Raw genomic sequence first — 16448 nt, forward strand, 5'->3', positions numbered from 1 at the left:
AGGCCGTCAACTTCAGTCCTAGTGAGAGAAGTAACCACTTTCTCAGCCTAACCCCCTGGCACAGCCTATTTATCCTCTGATGCCCTTTGTGACCTATCACTGTCACACAGCCCTTTGCCTCATCGCCCAGCTGCCCCCTCAGGGCAGGGCCCCCATCCTCTCCCGAACACCCCATTGCCCCCGCGGAGGACAGGCCCATCCTGCCAGGGACTCAGGTGGGTACCAAAATAAAAATGTCTTCAACTGGGAAAATTTTGTGTGGGTCCTTTTTCTTTTCCTCCCCCAAATTCAGCTACTGGATGAAATCTATAGGAATGTAAGATGATGGGATAAACTTGAACCATTTAAGCTCATGGTTTAATTGTATCCAGTAACGTAGAGTTGGCAGTTGCGACCCTTAGTCTGTGCTTTCATAAAATCCCAGTAAACGTTGGCAATGGTGATTTTTAATAATAACATTAAAAATTGCTTCTCCTAGGCACCATGCTGCGTTCTTCACGTATGTTTGTAAGACTCCACTGAGTTTGGTACTGTTAACTACTGTTCCCAGTTTACAGGTGAAGAAATTGAGGTTGTATCTCCTGTTTAAATTCCCAGAGCTAATGGTAGCAGAGGCACTATTTGAATGTAGGTCTACCTGATTCTAAAGCCTTTGTTCTGAACCACTGCAGTACTTAGCCTCACAAAGAAAGCTTGGCCCAGCCAAATGTTTTCAAACTGGACTGATTTAACTACCTTTAAGAACACCTATTTGGTGCATTATTAAAAGTTGCATAATTAATTCTATGTGTGTATAACCCAAAACAAGTGTTCTTGTACTTTACCTTAAATAAATGTAATTTAAAGATGCCGAGCCTTTCTGACATCACTTTTGTGCATACATAAAAGTGAAAAAAAAAAAAAAGGGAAAAAAAGAGAAAGGCATTGGCAATAACTTCATCACAACTGCCACGGCGATTGTAGGACCATCCTCATTTCAGAGTTAGTAAAATGTGAAAAATACAGCACCTGTGTACCTACCATCTTGCTTAAGAGACAAAACAATTCCCAGCAGCACTAACAGCCTTGTGTCAACCTCCTTGACCTAGCCTTTCCACCCTAGAGGAAACTGTCCTGAATTTTGTGTTTACTCTTCCCTCATTTTTAGCTACAGTTGTTTTTAAACATATACCCTATGCAATACATTGTTTGAGCTTGTTTCAGAATGGTTCCGTGAGTGGAATTGTATCCCATTCTTTTGATGTTTTTAAAAATCATGAGAAGTCGATCTATACTAATGTGTGTAGCTCACTTATCTTTCACTATTGAGTATTCCACTCTCTTCATATCCTGCTGTATTAATTCTGTTGCTGGACATTTGGGCTGTTTCCAGCATTCTGCTGTCAAGTTATGTTTGCTATAGACATTCTCATAGTTGTTTCTTAGAACATGTGTGTTTCTCCAGGGTATATACCTGGGAAGGGGACGGCTAAGTCTAGATGAGAGTGCTTGCTGTTCTGATTGCTAGCCAATACTGCTGCCCGTGTTTCTGTCCACTGAATAGCCCGAGGGGACAGGAGTCCTGCTCTTGCTTTGTTTACAGACCTTCAGGGGGAATAAGCGTTTATGAAAAGAATAGGGGGATAGTGAAGGAGAGCTTCCTAGGCCATAGTCTGACTTTCAGCCATGGCCCCGGGGGGCAAAGCCAGAAAGGAGTGGAGGCCAGGTGGAGCACTGCTGTTGGCGCTGAGCATGTGTGTGAGGTGGGGCTGCCCTTGACTGGACACTGGGTCTCAGACTGTGGCACAGCTGACATCACAGAATCCACTGTGAGGCCACGGCTGGGCTTCAGGACCTAGAAATTCAGAGAGAACACTGCATGCATTCTCAGATTGTATGGTTCTTTATTTAAATTGCAGTAAGGAAGCTGAAATGGGCTCTCCAGGGGTATTTCGCTGAGCCCTGGTCCCCTTTGCAGCTTCCAGCTCTAGGTCCTATTGATGGGCTTCAATGGTCACTGGCTCCATGGCCTCAGATGTCACACCACCAGTGATTTCCAGCCCCTGGCCACTCTCTGCTGTCTCTATGATGGCCTCCATTCGGGTCCCTTCCACTGCCTTCGCCAGGATGTTCACACCTTTATCGCGTGATGAGCCCGCTGTCTTTCTAGTAAGACTGGCTCTGATATTCCTGAAGAAGGAGCTGATCCTGCTGAATCTCTTGGTGGCGGAAGCTGAACTCGCTGTAGATAAGCTCCTGCCCGGTTTGTGCGAGGTCCTGGGCTCGTTGGTGATGGGAGCACGGCTGACGCCTTTGTGACCAGTGCCCTGCTCGCTGCCCCCCGGGCTGCCGTGGCCTTTCTCCTTCTGGTCGTCTCTAGTGGCTCTACGGCCGCCTGAGCACCGGCCAGCTGCTTTTTGGATTACCTTGTTCCCCGCTGCCTTGTGGTGGCTTTCCACTGAACCGCAGAGCGAGGGGCTCCTAAGAGCTCTCTCCTCTTCCCACTGCTCCCTGCTCTCCCTTCTTCCCTTGCGGGCCTGGGACACCCTCTGTGAGCTGCCATCCTGTTCACTCACTTGGCCTTCCTGTGGCAAGGTTGAGATGAGGGACCCCTCGTCCTCCTTGTTGGCTCTTCCTCTGACAGTCTCACTGGTAGGTTCTGCTCCGACCGCAGTCCTGCCGGCCTCTGGGGAGAGGCTGGTGGACGTGCTGGAAGCATACTGTGAATTGCCCGCAGCACCTGCCAGGGCCGTTTTCCTGCTCCTCAGGGATGTTCCGGCAGTGCCCCCAGTGGCTATATTGGTTTTGCTTCCTCCTGGACCGTCGCTGGCTGTGGCCGCCGTGGCGGTGCTCTGCTCTTCAGGGGCAGGAGACTTGATCACTGCCACGCTCAAAGCACCCGCTGCGGTGCCTCCTGCCACCCATGCTGTCTCCACCTTTGTCGTTGCCCCCGATGCTGACTCTTTGTCAAGCACCGTAGGCTTTGCTTTTGCAGTGGCCACATCGGGCACGGTAGCGGGCTTGTGGGAGTCCAGTTGGATCCCCTCCCCCCCAGCAAACGCTGCAGACGTGGCCCCGGCCACCTCAGAGCGCATGTGGAGGCTCCTGATGCTGACCTGGTCCTGATCCCACTCTCCTTGGAAATCCTCCCCTGCCGGGCTCCGCCCGTCCTCCTCCTCGAACACAGGCATGCCGATCATGTCCCCGGCTGGAATGGCATAGGTGCTGCTGTGACTGTCCACTGGTGGTCGCAGGAGGTAAATCAGCTTTTCCCAGTAGGCAAAGAGGTCTTCCTGCGCGTCCAGAGGGGGACACAGCTGCAGGTAGCAGGAGCGGCCAGTGGCAAACTTCACGCGCAGCTGTTGTTTCTCACGATTGTGAGCGGAGATCCTCACGAACTTCAAGGGAAGGAGCCTGGTGAGCTCTAAGGTCTTTGCAGCCTTGTGGCTCTTCCCCTTGGTGGCCTGGCTGCGCTCAGCGTGCTCTTCACAGCCGGTGGCCCATCGGGCCAGCAGCATGATGTCTGGGAGTGGGAGGACGGGGCTGCTGGATGCGATGCCCACGGTCACCATGCAGACACAGTTGTGCACGTCGATCACGTCTCCCCTCTTCGTGATCTGGATAAAGTCGCTCTCGAATATCGGTGCGTACCTGAATATGTCGTATTCGCCCTTGTGCAGTTGCTGCTGCAGCTTCCCCACGGTGGTGTTGAACAGGCCCACCCCGGTGCTGCTCTGGGCCGTGTGATACGGGAGCAGAGAGTCCCCAGTCATGGCTGTCTTTGATCACGACAGGCAGCGCGGTGAAGGCGGGCCCCTGGCTCTTCCCTCCCTCGGCTTCGTTGGCAGAAGAGCGAGCTGCGGTGCTCCTGCGTCACACAAGCAGCCCTACGGCAGGTTTTCCAAGCCCACCCCACCGGCCCCCACCTTTGCCTCAGGGTCTCCCAGAGGCAGGGGTGTGGGTAGGGGCACAGATGATCACAGCGGGGACGCTGTAGGGCGCCTGGACCCCAGGCTAAATCTCTTCAAGTTGTCGAGAGGTATGGTAGGCTCCCCCTCTGCCTCACCTCACTTCTGCTTCTGGATTTTTTATCTCCCCAAGAGGCCGTCAACTTCAGTCCTAGTGAGAGAAGTAACCACTTTCTCAGCCTAACCCCCTGGCACAGCCTATTTATCCTCTGATGCCCTTTGTGACCTATCACTGTCACACAGCCCTTTGCCTCATCGCCCAGCTGCCCCCTCAGGGCAGGGCCCCCATCCTCTCCCATTGCCCCCGCGGAGGACAGGCCCATCCTGCCAGGGACTCAGGTGGGTACCAAAATAAAAATGTCTTCAACTGGGAAAATTTTGTGTGGGTCCTTTTTCTTTTCCTCCCCCAAATTCAGCTACTGGATGAAATCTATAGGAATGTAAGATGATGGGATAAACTTGAACCATTTAAGCTCATGGTTTAATTGTATCCAGTAACGTAGAGTTGGCAGTTGCGACCCTTAGTCTGTGCTTTCATAAAATCCCAGTAAACGTTGGCAATGGTGATTTTTAATAATAACATTAAAAATTGCTTCTCCTAGGCACCATGCTGCGTTCTTCACGTATGTTTGTAAGACTCCACTGAGTTTGGTACTGTTAACTACTGTTCCCAGTTTACAGGTGAAGAAATTGAGGTTGTATCTCCTGTTTAAATTCCCAGAGCTAATGGTAGCAGAGGCACTATTTGAATGTAGGTCTACCTGATTCTAAAGCCTTTGTTCTGAACCACTGCAGTACTTAGCCTCACAAAGAAAGCTTGGCCCAGCCAAATGTTTTCAAACTGGACTGATTTAACTACCTTTAAGAACACCTATTTGGTGCATTATTAAAAGTTGCATAATTAATTCTATGTGTGTATAACCCAAAACAAGTGTTCTTGTACTTTACCTTAAATAAATGTAATTTAAAGATGCCGAGCCTTTCTGACATCACTTTTGTGCATACATAAAAGTGAAAAAAAAAAAAAAAGGGAAAAAAAGAGAAAGGCATTGGCAATAACTTCATCACAACTGCCACGGCGATTGTAGGACCATCCTCATTTCAGAGTTAGTAAAATGTGAAAAATACAGCACCTGTGTACCTACCATCTTGCTTAAGAGACAAAACAATTCCCAGCAGCACTAACAGCCTTGTGTCAACCTCCTTGACCTAGCCTTTCCACCCTAGAGGAAACTGTCCTGAATTTTGTGTTTACTCTTCCCTCATTTTTAGCTACAGTTGTTTTTAAACATATACCCTATGCAATACATTGTTTGAGCTTGTTTCAGAATGGTTCCGTGAGTGGAATTGTATCCCATTCTTTTGATGTTTTTAAAAATCATGAGAAGTCGATCTATACTAATGTGTGTAGCTCACTTATCTTTCACTATTGAGTATTCCACTCTCTTCATATCCTGCTGTATTAATTCTGTTGCTGGACATTTGGGCTGTTTCCAGCATTCTGCTGTCAAGTTATGTTTGCTATAGACATTCTCATAGTTGTTTCTTAGAACATGTGTGTTTCTCCAGGGTATATACCTGGGAAGGGGACGGCTAAGTCTAGATGAGAGTGCTTGCTGTTCTGATTGCTAGCCAATACTGCTGCCCGTGTTTCTGTCCACTGAATAGCCCGAGGGGACAGGAGTCCTGCTCTTGCTTTGTTTACAGACCTTCAGGGGGAATAAGCGTTTATGAAAAGAATAGGGGGATAGTGAAGGAGAGCTTCCTAGGCCATAGTCTGACTTTCAGCCATGGCCCCGGGGGGCAAAGCCAGAAAGGAGTGGAGGCCAGGTGGAGCACTGCTGTTGGCGCTGAGCATGTGTGTGAGGTGGGGCTGCCCTTGACTGGACACTGGGTCTCAGACTGTGGCACAGCTGACATCACAGAATCCACTGTGAGGCCACGGCTGGGCTTCAGGACCTAGAAATTCAGAGAGAACACTGCATGCATTCTCAGATTGTATGGTTCTTTATTTAAATTGCAGTAAGGAAGCTGAAATGGGCTCTCCAGGGGTATTTCGCTGAGCCCTGGTCCCCTTTGCAGCTTCCAGCTCTAGGTCCTATTGATGGGCTTCAATGGTCACTGGCTCCATGGCCTCAGATGTCACACCACCAGTGATTTCCAGCCCCTGGCCACTCTCTGCTGTCTCTATGATGGCCTCCATTCGGGTCCCTTCCACTGCCTTCGCCAGGATGTTCACACCTTTATCGCGTGATGAGCCCGCTGTCTTTCTAGTAAGACTGGCTCTGATATTCCTGAAGAAGGAGCTGATCCTGCTGAATCTCTTGGTGGCGGAAGCTGAACTCGCTGTAGATAAGCTCCTGCCCGGTTTGTGCGAGGTCCTGGGCTCGTTGGTGATGGGAGCACGGCTGACGCCTTTGTGACCAGTGCCCTGCTCGCTGCCCCCCGGGCTGCCGTGGCCTTTCTCCTTCTGGTCGTCTCTAGTGGCTCTACGGCCGCCTGAGCACCGGCCAGCTGCTTTTTGGATTACCTTGTTCCCCGCTGCCTTGTGGTGGCTTTCCACTGAACCGCAGAGCGAGGGGCTCCTAAGAGCTCTCTCCTCTTCCCACTGCTCCCTGCTCTCCCTTCTTCCCTTGCGGGCCTGGGACACCCTCTGTGAGCTGCCATCCTGTTCACTCACTTGGCCTTCCTGTGGCAAGGTTGAGATGAGGGACCCCTCGTCCTCCTTGTTGGCTCTTCCTCTGACAGTCTCACTGGTAGGTTCTGCTCCGACCGCAGTCCTGCCGGCCTCTGGGGAGAGGCTGGTGGACGTGCTGGAAGCATACTGTGAATTGCCCGCAGCACCTGCCAGGGCCGTTTTCCTGCTCCTCAGGGATGTTCCGGCAGTGCCCCCAGTGGCTATATTGGTTTTGCTTCCTCCTGGACCGTCGCTGGCTGTGGCCGCCGTGGCGGTGCTCTGCTCTTCAGGGGCAGGAGACTTGATCACTGCCACGCTCAAAGCACCCGCTGCGGTGCCTCCTGCCACCCATGCTGTCTCCACCTTTGTCGTTGCCCCCGATGCTGACTCTTTGTCAAGCACCGTAGGCTTTGCTTTTGCAGTGGCCACATCGGGCACGGTAGCGGGCTTGTGGGAGTCCAGTTGGATCCCCTCCCCCCCAGCAAACGCTGCAGACGTGGCCCCGGCCACCTCAGAGCGCATGTGGAGGCTCCTGATGCTGACCTGGTCCTGATCCCACTCTCCTTGGAAATCCTCCCCTGCCGGGCTCCGCCCGTCCTCCTCCTCGAACACAGGCATGCCGATCATGTCCCCGGCTGGAATGGCATAGGTGCTGCTGTGACTGTCCACTGGTGGTCGCAGGAGGTAAATCAGCTTTTCCCAGTAGGCAAAGAGGTCTTCCTGCGCGTCCAGAGGGGGACACAGCTGCAGGTAGCAGGAGCGGCCAGTGGCAAACTTCACGCGCAGCTGTTGTTTCTCACGATTGTGAGCGGAGATCCTCACGAACTTCAAGGGAAGGAGCCTGGTGAGCTCTAAGGTCTTTGCAGCCTTGTGGCTCTTCCCCTTGGTGGCCTGGCTGCGCTCAGCGTGCTCTTCACAGCCGGTGGCCCATCGGGCCAGCAGCATGATGTCTGGGAGTGGGAGGACGGGGCTGCTGGATGCGATGCCCACGGTCACCATGCAGACACAGTTGTGCACGTCGATCACGTCTCCCCTCTTCGTGATCTGGATAAAGTCGCTCTCGAATATCGGTGCGTACCTGAATATGTCGTATTCGCCCTTGTGCAGTTGCTGCTGCAGCTTCCCCACGGTGGTGTTGAACAGGCCCACCCCGGTGCTGCTCTGGGCCGTGTGATACGGGAGCAGAGAGTCCCCAGTCATGGCTGTCTTTGATCACGACAGGCAGCGCGGTGAAGGCGGGCCCCTGGCTCTTCCCTCCCTCGGCTTCGTTGGCAGAAGAGCGAGCTGCGGTGCTCCTGCCTCCTGCGTCACACAAGCAGCCCTACGGCAGGTTTTCCAAGCCCACCCCACCGGCCCCCACCTTTGCCTCAGGGTCTCCCAGAGGCAGGGGTGTGGGTAGGGGCACAGATGATCACAGCGGGGACGCTGTAGGGCGCCTGGACCCCAGGCTAAATCTCTTCAAGTTGTCGAGAGGTATGGTAGGCTCCCCCTCTGCCTCACCTCACTTCTGCTTCTGGATTTTTTATCTCCCCAAGAGGCCGTCAACTTCAGTCCTAGTGAGAGAAGTAACCACTTTCTCAGCCTAACCCCCTGGCACAGCCTATTTATCCTCTGATGCCCTTTGTGACCTATCACTGTCACACAGCCCTTTGCCTCATCGCCCAGCTGCCCCCTCAGGGCAGGGCCCCCATCCTCTCCCATTGCCCCCGCGGAGGACAGGCCCATCCTGCCAGGGACTCAGGTGGGTACCAAAATAAAAATGTCTTCAACTGGGAAAATTTTGTGTGGGTCCTTTTTCTTTTCCTCCCCCAAATTCAGCTACTGGATGAAATCTATAGGAATGTAAGATGATGGGATAAACTTGAACCATTTAAGCTCATGGTTTAATTGTATCCAGTAACGTAGAGTTGGCAGTTGCGACCCTTAGTCTGTGCTTTCATAAAATCCCAGTAAACGTTGGCAATGGTGATTTTTAATAATAACATTAAAAATTGCTTCTCCTAGGCACCATGCTGCGTTCTTCACGTATGTTTGTAAGACTCCACTGAGTTTGGTACTGTTAACTACTGTTCCCAGTTTACAGGTGAAGAAATTGAGGTTGTATCTCCTGTTTAAATTCCCAGAGCTAATGGTAGCAGAGGCACTATTTGAATGTAGGTCTACCTGATTCTAAAGCCTTTGTTCTGAACCACTGCAGTACTTAGCCTCACAAAGAAAGCTTGGCCCAGCCAAATGTTTTCAAACTGGACTGATTTAACTACCTTTAAGAACACCTATTTGGTGCATTATTAAAAGTTGCATAATTAATTCTATGTGTGTATAACCCAAAACAAGTGTTCTTGTACTTTACCTTAAATAAATGTAATTTAAAGATGCCGAGCCTTTCTGACATCACTTTTGTGCATACATAAAAGTGAAAAAAAAAAAAAAGGGAAAAAAAGAGAAAGGCATTGGCAATAACTTCATCACAACTGCCACGGCGATTGTAGGACCATCCTCATTTCAGAGTTAGTAAAATGTGAAAAATACAGCACCTGTGTACCTACCATCTTGCTTAAGAGACAAAACAATTCCCAGCAGCACTAACAGCCTTGTGTCAACCTCCTTGACCTAGCCTTTCCACCCTAGAGGAAACTGTCCTGAATTTTGTGTTTACTCTTCCCTCATTTTTAGCTACAGTTGTTTTTAAACATATACCCTATGCAATACATTGTTTGAGCTTGTTTCAGAATGGTTCCGTGAGTGGAATTGTATCCCATTCTTTTGATGTTTTTAAAAATCATGAGAAGTCGATCTATACTAATGTGTGTAGCTCACTTATCTTTCACTATTGAGTATTCCACTCTCTTCATATCCTGCTGTATTAATTCTGTTGCTGGACATTTGGGCTGTTTCCAGCATTCTGCTGTCAAGTTATGTTTGCTATAGACATTCTCATAGTTGTTTCTTAGAACATGTGTGTTTCTCCAGGGTATATACCTGGGAAGGGGACGGCTAAGTCTAGATGAGAGTGCTTGCTGTTCTGATTGCTAGCCAATACTGCTGCCCGTGTTTCTGTCCACTGAATAGCCCGAGGGGACAGGAGTCCTGCTCTTGCTTTGTTTACAGACCTTCAGGGGGAATAAGCGTTTATAAAAAGAATAGGGGGATAGTGAAGGAGAGCTTCCTAGGCCATAGTCTGACTTTCAGCCATGGCCCCGGGGGGCAAAGCCAGAAAGGAGTGGAGGCCAGGTGGAGCACTGCTGTTGGCGCTGAGCATGTGTGTGAGGTGGGGCTGCCCTTGACTGGACACTGGGTCTCAGACTGTGGCACAGCTGACATCACAGAATCCACTGTGAGGCCACGGCTGGGCTTCAGGACCTAGAAATTCAGAGAGAACACTGCATGCATTCTCAGATTGTATGGTTCTTTATTTAAATTGCAGTAAGGAAGCTGAAATGGGCTCTCCAGGGGTATTTCGCTGAGCCCTGGTCCCCTTTGCAGCTTCCAGCTCTAGGTCCTATTGATGGGCTTCAATGGTCACTGGCTCCATGGCCTCAGATGTCACACCACCAGTGATTTCCAGCCCCTGGCCACTCTCTGCTGTCTCTATGATGGCCTCCATTCGGGTCCCTTCCACTGCCTTCGCCAGGATGTTCACACCTTTATCGCGTGATGAGCCCGCTGTCTTTCTAGTAAGACTGGCTCTGATATTCCTGAAGAAGGAGCTGATCCTGCTGAATCTCTTGGTGGCGGAAGCTGAACTCGCTGTAGATAAGCTCCTGCCCGGTTTGTGCGAGGTCCTGGGCTCGTTGGTGATGGGAGCACGGCTGACGCCTTTGTGACCAGTGCCCTGCTCGCTGCCCCCCGGGCTGCCGTGGCCTTTCTCCTTCTGGTCGTCTCTAGTGGCTCTACGGCCGCCTGAGCACCGGCCAGCTGCTTTTTGGATTACCTTGTTCCCCGCTGCCTTGTGGTGGCTTTCCACTGAACCGCAGAGCGAGGGGCTCCTAAGAGCTCTCTCCTCTTCCCACTGCTCCCTGCTCTCCCTTCTTCCCTTGCGGGCCTGGGACACCCTCTGTGAGCTGCCATCCTGTTCACTCACTTGGCCTTCCTGTGGCAAGGTTGAGATGAGGGACCCCTCGTCCTCCTTGTTGGCTCTTCCTCTGACAGTCTCACTGGTAGGTTCTGCTCCGACCACAGTCCTGCCGGCCTCTGGGGAGAGGCTGGTGGACGTGCTGGAAGCATACTGTGAATTGCCCGCAGCACCTGCCAGGGCCGTTTTCCTGCTCCTCAGGGATGTTCCGGCAGTGCCCCCAGTGGCTATATTGGTTTTGCTTCCTCCTGGACCGTCGCTGGCTGTGGCCGCCGTGGCGGTGCTCTGCTCTTCAGGGGCAGGAGACTTGATCACTGCCACGCTCAAAGCACCCGCTGCGGTGCCTCCTGCCACCCATGCTGTCTCCACCTTTGTCGTTGCCCCCGATGCTGACTCTTTGTCAAGCACCGTAGGCTTTGCTTTTGCAGTGGCCACATCGGGCACGGTAGCGGGCTTGTGGGAGTCCAGTTGGATCCCCTCCCCCCCAGCAAACGCTGCAGACGTGGCCCCGGCCACCTCAGAGCGCATGTGGAGGCTCCTGATGCTGACCTGGTCCTGATCCCACTCTCCTTGGAAATCCTCCCCTGCCGGGCTCCGCCCGTCCTCCTCCTCGAACACAGGCATGCCGATCATGTCCCCGGCTGGAATGGCATAGGTGCTGCTGTGACTGTCCACTGGTGGTCGCAGGAGGTAAATCAGCTTTTCCCAGTAGGCAAAGAGGTCTTCCTGCGCGTCCAGAGGGGGACACAGCTGCAGGTAGCAGGAGCGGCCAGTGGCAAACTTCACGCGCAGCTGTTGTTTCTCACGATTGTGAGCGGAGATCCTCACGAACTTCAAGGGAAGGAGCCTGGTGAGCTCTAAGGTCTTTGCAGCCTTGTGGCTCTTCCCCTTGGTGGCCTGGCTGCGCTCAGCGTGCTCTTCACAGCCGGTGGCCCATCGGGCCAGCAGCATGATGTCTGGGAGTGGGAGGACGGGGCTGCTGGATGCGATGCCCACGGTCACCATGCAGACACAGTTGTGCACGTCGATCACGTCTCCCCTCTTCGTGATCTGGATAAAGTCGCTCTCGAATATCGGTGCGTACCTGAATATGTCGTATTCGCCCTTGTGCAGTTGCTGCTGCAGCTTCCCCACGGTGGTGTAGAACAGGCCCACCCCGGTGCTGCTCTGGGCCGTGTGATACGGGAGCAGAGAGTCCCCAGTCATGGCTGTCTTTGATCACGACAGGCAGCGCGGTGAAGGCGGGCCCCTGGCTCTTCCCTCCCTCGGCTTCGTTGGCAGAAGAGCGAGCTGCGGTGCTCCTGCCTCCTGCGTCACACAAGCAGCCCTACGGCAGGTTTTCCAAGCCCACCCCACCGGCCCCCACCTTTGCCTCAGGGTCTCCCAGAGGCAGGGGTGTGGGTAGGGGCACAGATGATCACAGCGGGGACGCTGTAGGGCGCCTGGACCCCAGGCTAAATCTCTTCAAGTTGTCGAGAGGTATGGTAGGCTCCCCCTCTGCCTCACCTCACTTCTGCTTCTGGATTTTTTATCTCCCCAAGAGGCCGTCAACTTCAGTCCTAGTGAGAGAAGTAACCACTTTCTCAGCCTAACCCCCTGGCACAGCCTATTTATCCTCTGATGCCCTTTGTGACCTATCACTGTCACACAGCCCTTTGCCTCATCGCCCAGCTGCCCCCTCAGGGCAGGGCCCCCATCCTCTCCCATTGCCCCCGCGGAGGACAGGCCCATCCTGCCAGGGACTCAGGTGGGTACCAAAATAAAAATGTCTTCAACTGGGAAAATTTTGTGTGGGTCCTTTTTCTTTTCCTCCCCCAAATTCAGCTACTGGATGAAATCTATAGGAATGTAAGATGATGGGATAAACTTGAACCATTTAAGCTCATGGTTTAATTGTATCCAGTAACGTAGAGTTGGCAGTTGCGACCCTTAGTCTGTGCTTTCATAAAATCCCAGTAAACGTTGGCAATGGTGATTTTTAATAATAACATTAAAAATTGCTTCTCCTAGGCACCATGCTGCGTTCTTCACGTATGTTTGTAAGACTCCACTGAGTTTGGTACTGTTAACTACTGTTCCCAGTTTACAGGTGAAGAAATTGAGGTTGTATCTCCTGTTTAAATTCCCAGAGCTAATGGTAGCAGAGGCACTATTTGAATGTAGGTCTACCTGATTCTAAAGCCTTTGTTCTGAACCACTGCAGTACTTAGCCTCACAAAGAAAGCTTGGCCCAGCCAAATGTTTTCAAACTGGACTGATTTAACTACCTTTAAGAACACCTATTTGGTGCATTATTAAAAGTTGCATAATTAATTCTATGTGTGTATAACCAAAAACAAGTGTTCTTGTACTTTACCTTAAATAAATGTAATTTAAAGATGCCGAGCCTTTCTGACATCACTTTTGTGCATACATAAAAGTGAAAAAAAAAAAAAAGGGAAAAAAAGAGAAAGGCATTGGCAATAACTTCATCACAACTGCCACGGCGATTGTAGGACCATCCTCATTTCAGAGTTAGTAAAATGTGAAAAATACAGCACCTGTGTACCTACCATCTTGCTTAAGAGACAAAACAATTCCCAGCAGCACTAACAGCCTTGTGTCAACCTCCTTGACCTAGCCTTTCCACCCTAGAGGAAACTGTCCTGAATTTTGTGTTTACTCTTCCCTCATTTTTAGCTACAGTTGTTTTTAAACATATACCCTATGCAATACATTGTTTGAGCTTGTTTCAGAATGGTTCCGTGAGTGGAATTGTATCCCATTCTTTTGATGTTTTTAAAAATCATGAGAAGTCGATCTATACTAATGTGTGTAGCTCACTTATCTTTCACTATTGAGTATTCCACTCTCTTCATATCCTGCTGTATTAATTCTGTTGCTGGACATTTGGGCTGTTTCCAGCATTCTGCTGTCAAGTTATGTTTGCTATAGACATTCTCATAGTTGTTTCTTAGAACATGTGTGTTTCTCCAGGGTATATACCTGGGAAGGGGACGGCTAAGTCTAGATGAGAGTGCTTGCTGTTCTGATTGCTAGCCAATACTGCTGCCCGTGTTTCTGTCCACTGAATAGCCCGAGGGGACAGGAGTCCTGCTCTTGCTTTGTTTACAGACCTTCAGGGGGAATAAGCGTTTATAAAAAGAATAGGGGGATAGTGAAGGAGAGCTTCCTAGGCCATAGTCTGACTTTCAGCCATGGCCCCGGGGGGCAAAGCCAGAAAGGAGTGGAGGCCAGGTGGAGCACTGCTGTTGGCGCTGAGCATGTGTGTGAGGTGGGGCTGCCCTTGACTGGACACTGGGTCTCAGACTGTGGCACAGCTGACATCACAGAATCCACTGTGAGGCCACGGCTGGGCTTCAGGACCTAGAAATTCAGAGAGAACACTGCATGCATTCTCAGATTGTATGGTTCTTTATTTAAATTGCAGTAAGGAAGCTGAAATGGGCTCTCCAGGGGTATTTCGCTGAGCCCTGGTCCCCTTTGCAGCTTCCAGCTCTAGGTCCTATTGATGGGCTTCAATGGTCACTGGCTCCATGGCCTCAGATGTCACACCACCAGTGATTTCCAGCCCCTGGCCACTCTCTGCTGTCTCTATGATGGCCTCCATTCGGGTCCCTTCCACTGCCTTCGCCAGGATGTTCACACCTTTATCGCGTGATGAGCCCGCTGTCTTTCTAGTAAGACTGGCTCTGATATTCCTGAAGAAGGAGCTGATCCTGCTGAATCTCTTGGTGGCGGAAGCTGAACTCGCTGTAGATAAGCTCCTGCCCGGTTTGTGCGAGGTCCTGGGCTCGTTGGTGATGGGAGCACGGCTGACGCCTTTGTGACCAGTGCCCTGCTCGCTGCCCCCCGGGCTGCCGTGGCCTTTCTCCTTCTGGTCGTCTCTAGTGGCTCTACGGCCGCCTGAGCACCGGCCAGCTGCTTTTTGGATTACCTTGTTCCCCGCTGCCTTGTGGTGGCTTTCCACTGAACCGCAGAGCGAGGGGCTCCTAAGAGCTCTCTCCTCTTCCCACTGCTCCCTGCTCTCCCTTCTTCCCTTGCGGGCCTGGGACACCCTCTGTGAGCTGCCATCCTGTTCACTCACTTGGCCTTCCTGTGGCAAGGTTGAGATGAGGGACCCCTCGTCCTCCTTGTTGGCTCTTCCTCTGACAGTCTCACTGGTAGGTTCTGCTCCGACCGCAGTCCTGCCGGCCTCTGGGGAGAGGCTGGTGGACGTGCTGGAAGCATACTGTGAATTGCCCGCAGCACCTGCCAGGGCCGTTTTCCTGCTCCTCAGGGATGTTCCGGCAGTGCCCCCAGTGGCTATATTGGTTTTGCTTCCTCCTGGACCGTCGCTGGCTGTGGCCGCCGTGGCGGTGCTCTGCTCTTCAGGGGCAGGAGACTTGATCACTGCCACGCTCAAAGCACCCGCTGCGGTGCCTCCTGCCACCCATGCTGTCTCCACCTTTGTCGTTGCCCCCGATGCTGACTCTTTGTCAAGCACCGTAGGCTTTGCTTTTGCAGTGGCCACATCGGGCACGGTAGCGGGCTTGTGGGAGTCCAGTTGGATCCCCTCCCCCCCAGCAAACGCTGCAGACGTGGCCCCGGCCACCTCAGAGCGCATGTGGAGGCTCCTGATGCTGACCTGGTCCTGATCCCACTCTCCTTGGAAATCCTCCCCTGCCGGGCTCCGCCCGTCCTCCTCCTCGAACACAGGCATGCCGATCATGTCCCCGGCTGGAATGGCATAGGTGCTGCTGTGACTGTCCACTGGTGGTCGCAGGAGGTAAATCAGCTTTTCCCAGTAGGCAAAGAGGTCTTCCTGCGCGTCCAGAGGGGGACACAGCTGCAGGTAGCAGGAGCGGCCAGTGGCAAACTTCACGCGCAGCTGTTGTTTCTCACGATTGTGAGCGGAGATCCTCACGAACTTCAAGGGAAGGAGCCTGGTGAGCTCTAAGGTCTTTGCAGCCTTGTGGCTCTTCCCCTTGGTGGCCTGGCTGCGCTCAGCGTGCTCTTCACAGCCGGTGGCCCATCGGGCCAGCAGCATGATGTCTGGGAGTGGGAGGACGGGGCTGCTGGATGCGATGCCCACGGTCACCATGCAGACACAGTTGTGCACGTCGATCACGTCTCCCCTCTTCGTGATCTGGATAAAGTCGCTCTCGAATATCGGTGCGTACCTGAATATGTCGTATTCGCCCTTGTGCAGTTGCTGCTGCAGCTTCCCCACGGTGGTGTAGAACAGGCCCACCCCGGTGCTGCTCTGGGCCGTGTGATACGGGAGCAGAGAGTCCCCAGTCATGGCTGTCTTTGATCACGACAGGCAGCGCGGTGAAGGCGGGCCCCTGGCTCTTCCCTCCCTCGGCTTCGTTGGCAGAAGAGCGAGCTGCGGTGCTCCTGCGTCACACAAGCAGCCCTACGGCAGGTTTTCCAAGCCCACCCCACCGGCCCCCACCTTTGCCTCAGGGTCTCCCAGAGGCAGGGGTGTGGGTAGGGGCACAGATGATCACAGCGGGGACGCTGTAGGGCGCCTGGACCCCAGGCTAAATCTCTTCAAGTTGTCGAGAGGTATGGTAGGCTCCCCCTCTGCCTCACCTCACTTCTGCTTCTGGATTTTTTATCTCCCCAAGAGGCCGTCAACTTCAGTCCTAGTGAGAGAAGTAACCACTTTCTCAGCCTAACCCCCTGGCACAGCCTATTTATCCTCTGATGCCCTTTGTGACCTATCACTGTCACACAGCCCTTTGCCTCATCGCCCAGCTGCCCCCTC

At 52.5% G+C, this 16448-nt stretch overlaps 4 protein-coding genes across 4 annotated transcripts; all 4 read right to left on the minus strand.

Annotated features, from left to right (window-relative positions):
• Positions 1 to 1973: 1973 nt before the first annotated feature.
• On the minus strand, positions 1974 to 3752 carry LOC102997813 (Golgi-associated RAB2 interactor protein 4-like). The gene has a single exon (XM_057534789.1). The coding sequence runs from the start codon at positions 3750 to 3752 to the stop codon at positions 1974 to 1976; it is 1779 nt and encodes a 592-aa protein (XP_057390772.1).
• Positions 3753 to 6045: 2293 nt separating this feature from the next.
• LOC130705770 (Golgi-associated RAB2 interactor protein 4-like) lies at positions 6046 to 7824 on the minus strand. The gene has a single exon (XM_057534784.1). It carries the CDS (start codon positions 7822 to 7824, stop codon positions 6046 to 6048), a length of 1779 nt encoding a protein of 592 aa, XP_057390767.1.
• A 2299-nt stretch (positions 7825 to 10123) lies between these two features.
• On the minus strand, positions 10124 to 11902 carry LOC130704641 (Golgi-associated RAB2 interactor protein 4-like). Its single transcript, XM_057527009.1, has 2 exons — positions 10706 to 11902; positions 10124 to 10570 (listed from the first exon to the last, which is right to left on the minus strand). The coding sequence occupies exons 1-2, from the start codon at positions 11900 to 11902 to the stop codon at positions 10124 to 10126; spliced, it is 1644 nt and encodes a 547-aa protein (XP_057382992.1).
• A 2299-nt stretch (positions 11903 to 14201) lies between these two features.
• On the minus strand, positions 14202 to 15980 carry LOC130704650 (Golgi-associated RAB2 interactor protein 4-like). The gene is made up of 2 exons (XM_057527076.1): positions 14784 to 15980; positions 14202 to 14648 (listed from the first exon to the last, which is right to left on the minus strand). The coding sequence occupies exons 1-2, from the start codon at positions 15978 to 15980 to the stop codon at positions 14202 to 14204; spliced, it is 1644 nt and encodes a 547-aa protein (XP_057383059.1).
• Positions 15981 to 16448: the final 468 nt, after the last annotated feature.

Source organism: Balaenoptera acutorostrata, chromosome 1, assembly GCF_949987535.1.
Source record: "Balaenoptera acutorostrata chromosome 1, mBalAcu1.1, whole genome shotgun sequence".
Lineage (NCBI taxonomy): Eukaryota > Metazoa > Chordata > Mammalia > Artiodactyla > Balaenopteridae > Balaenoptera > Balaenoptera acutorostrata.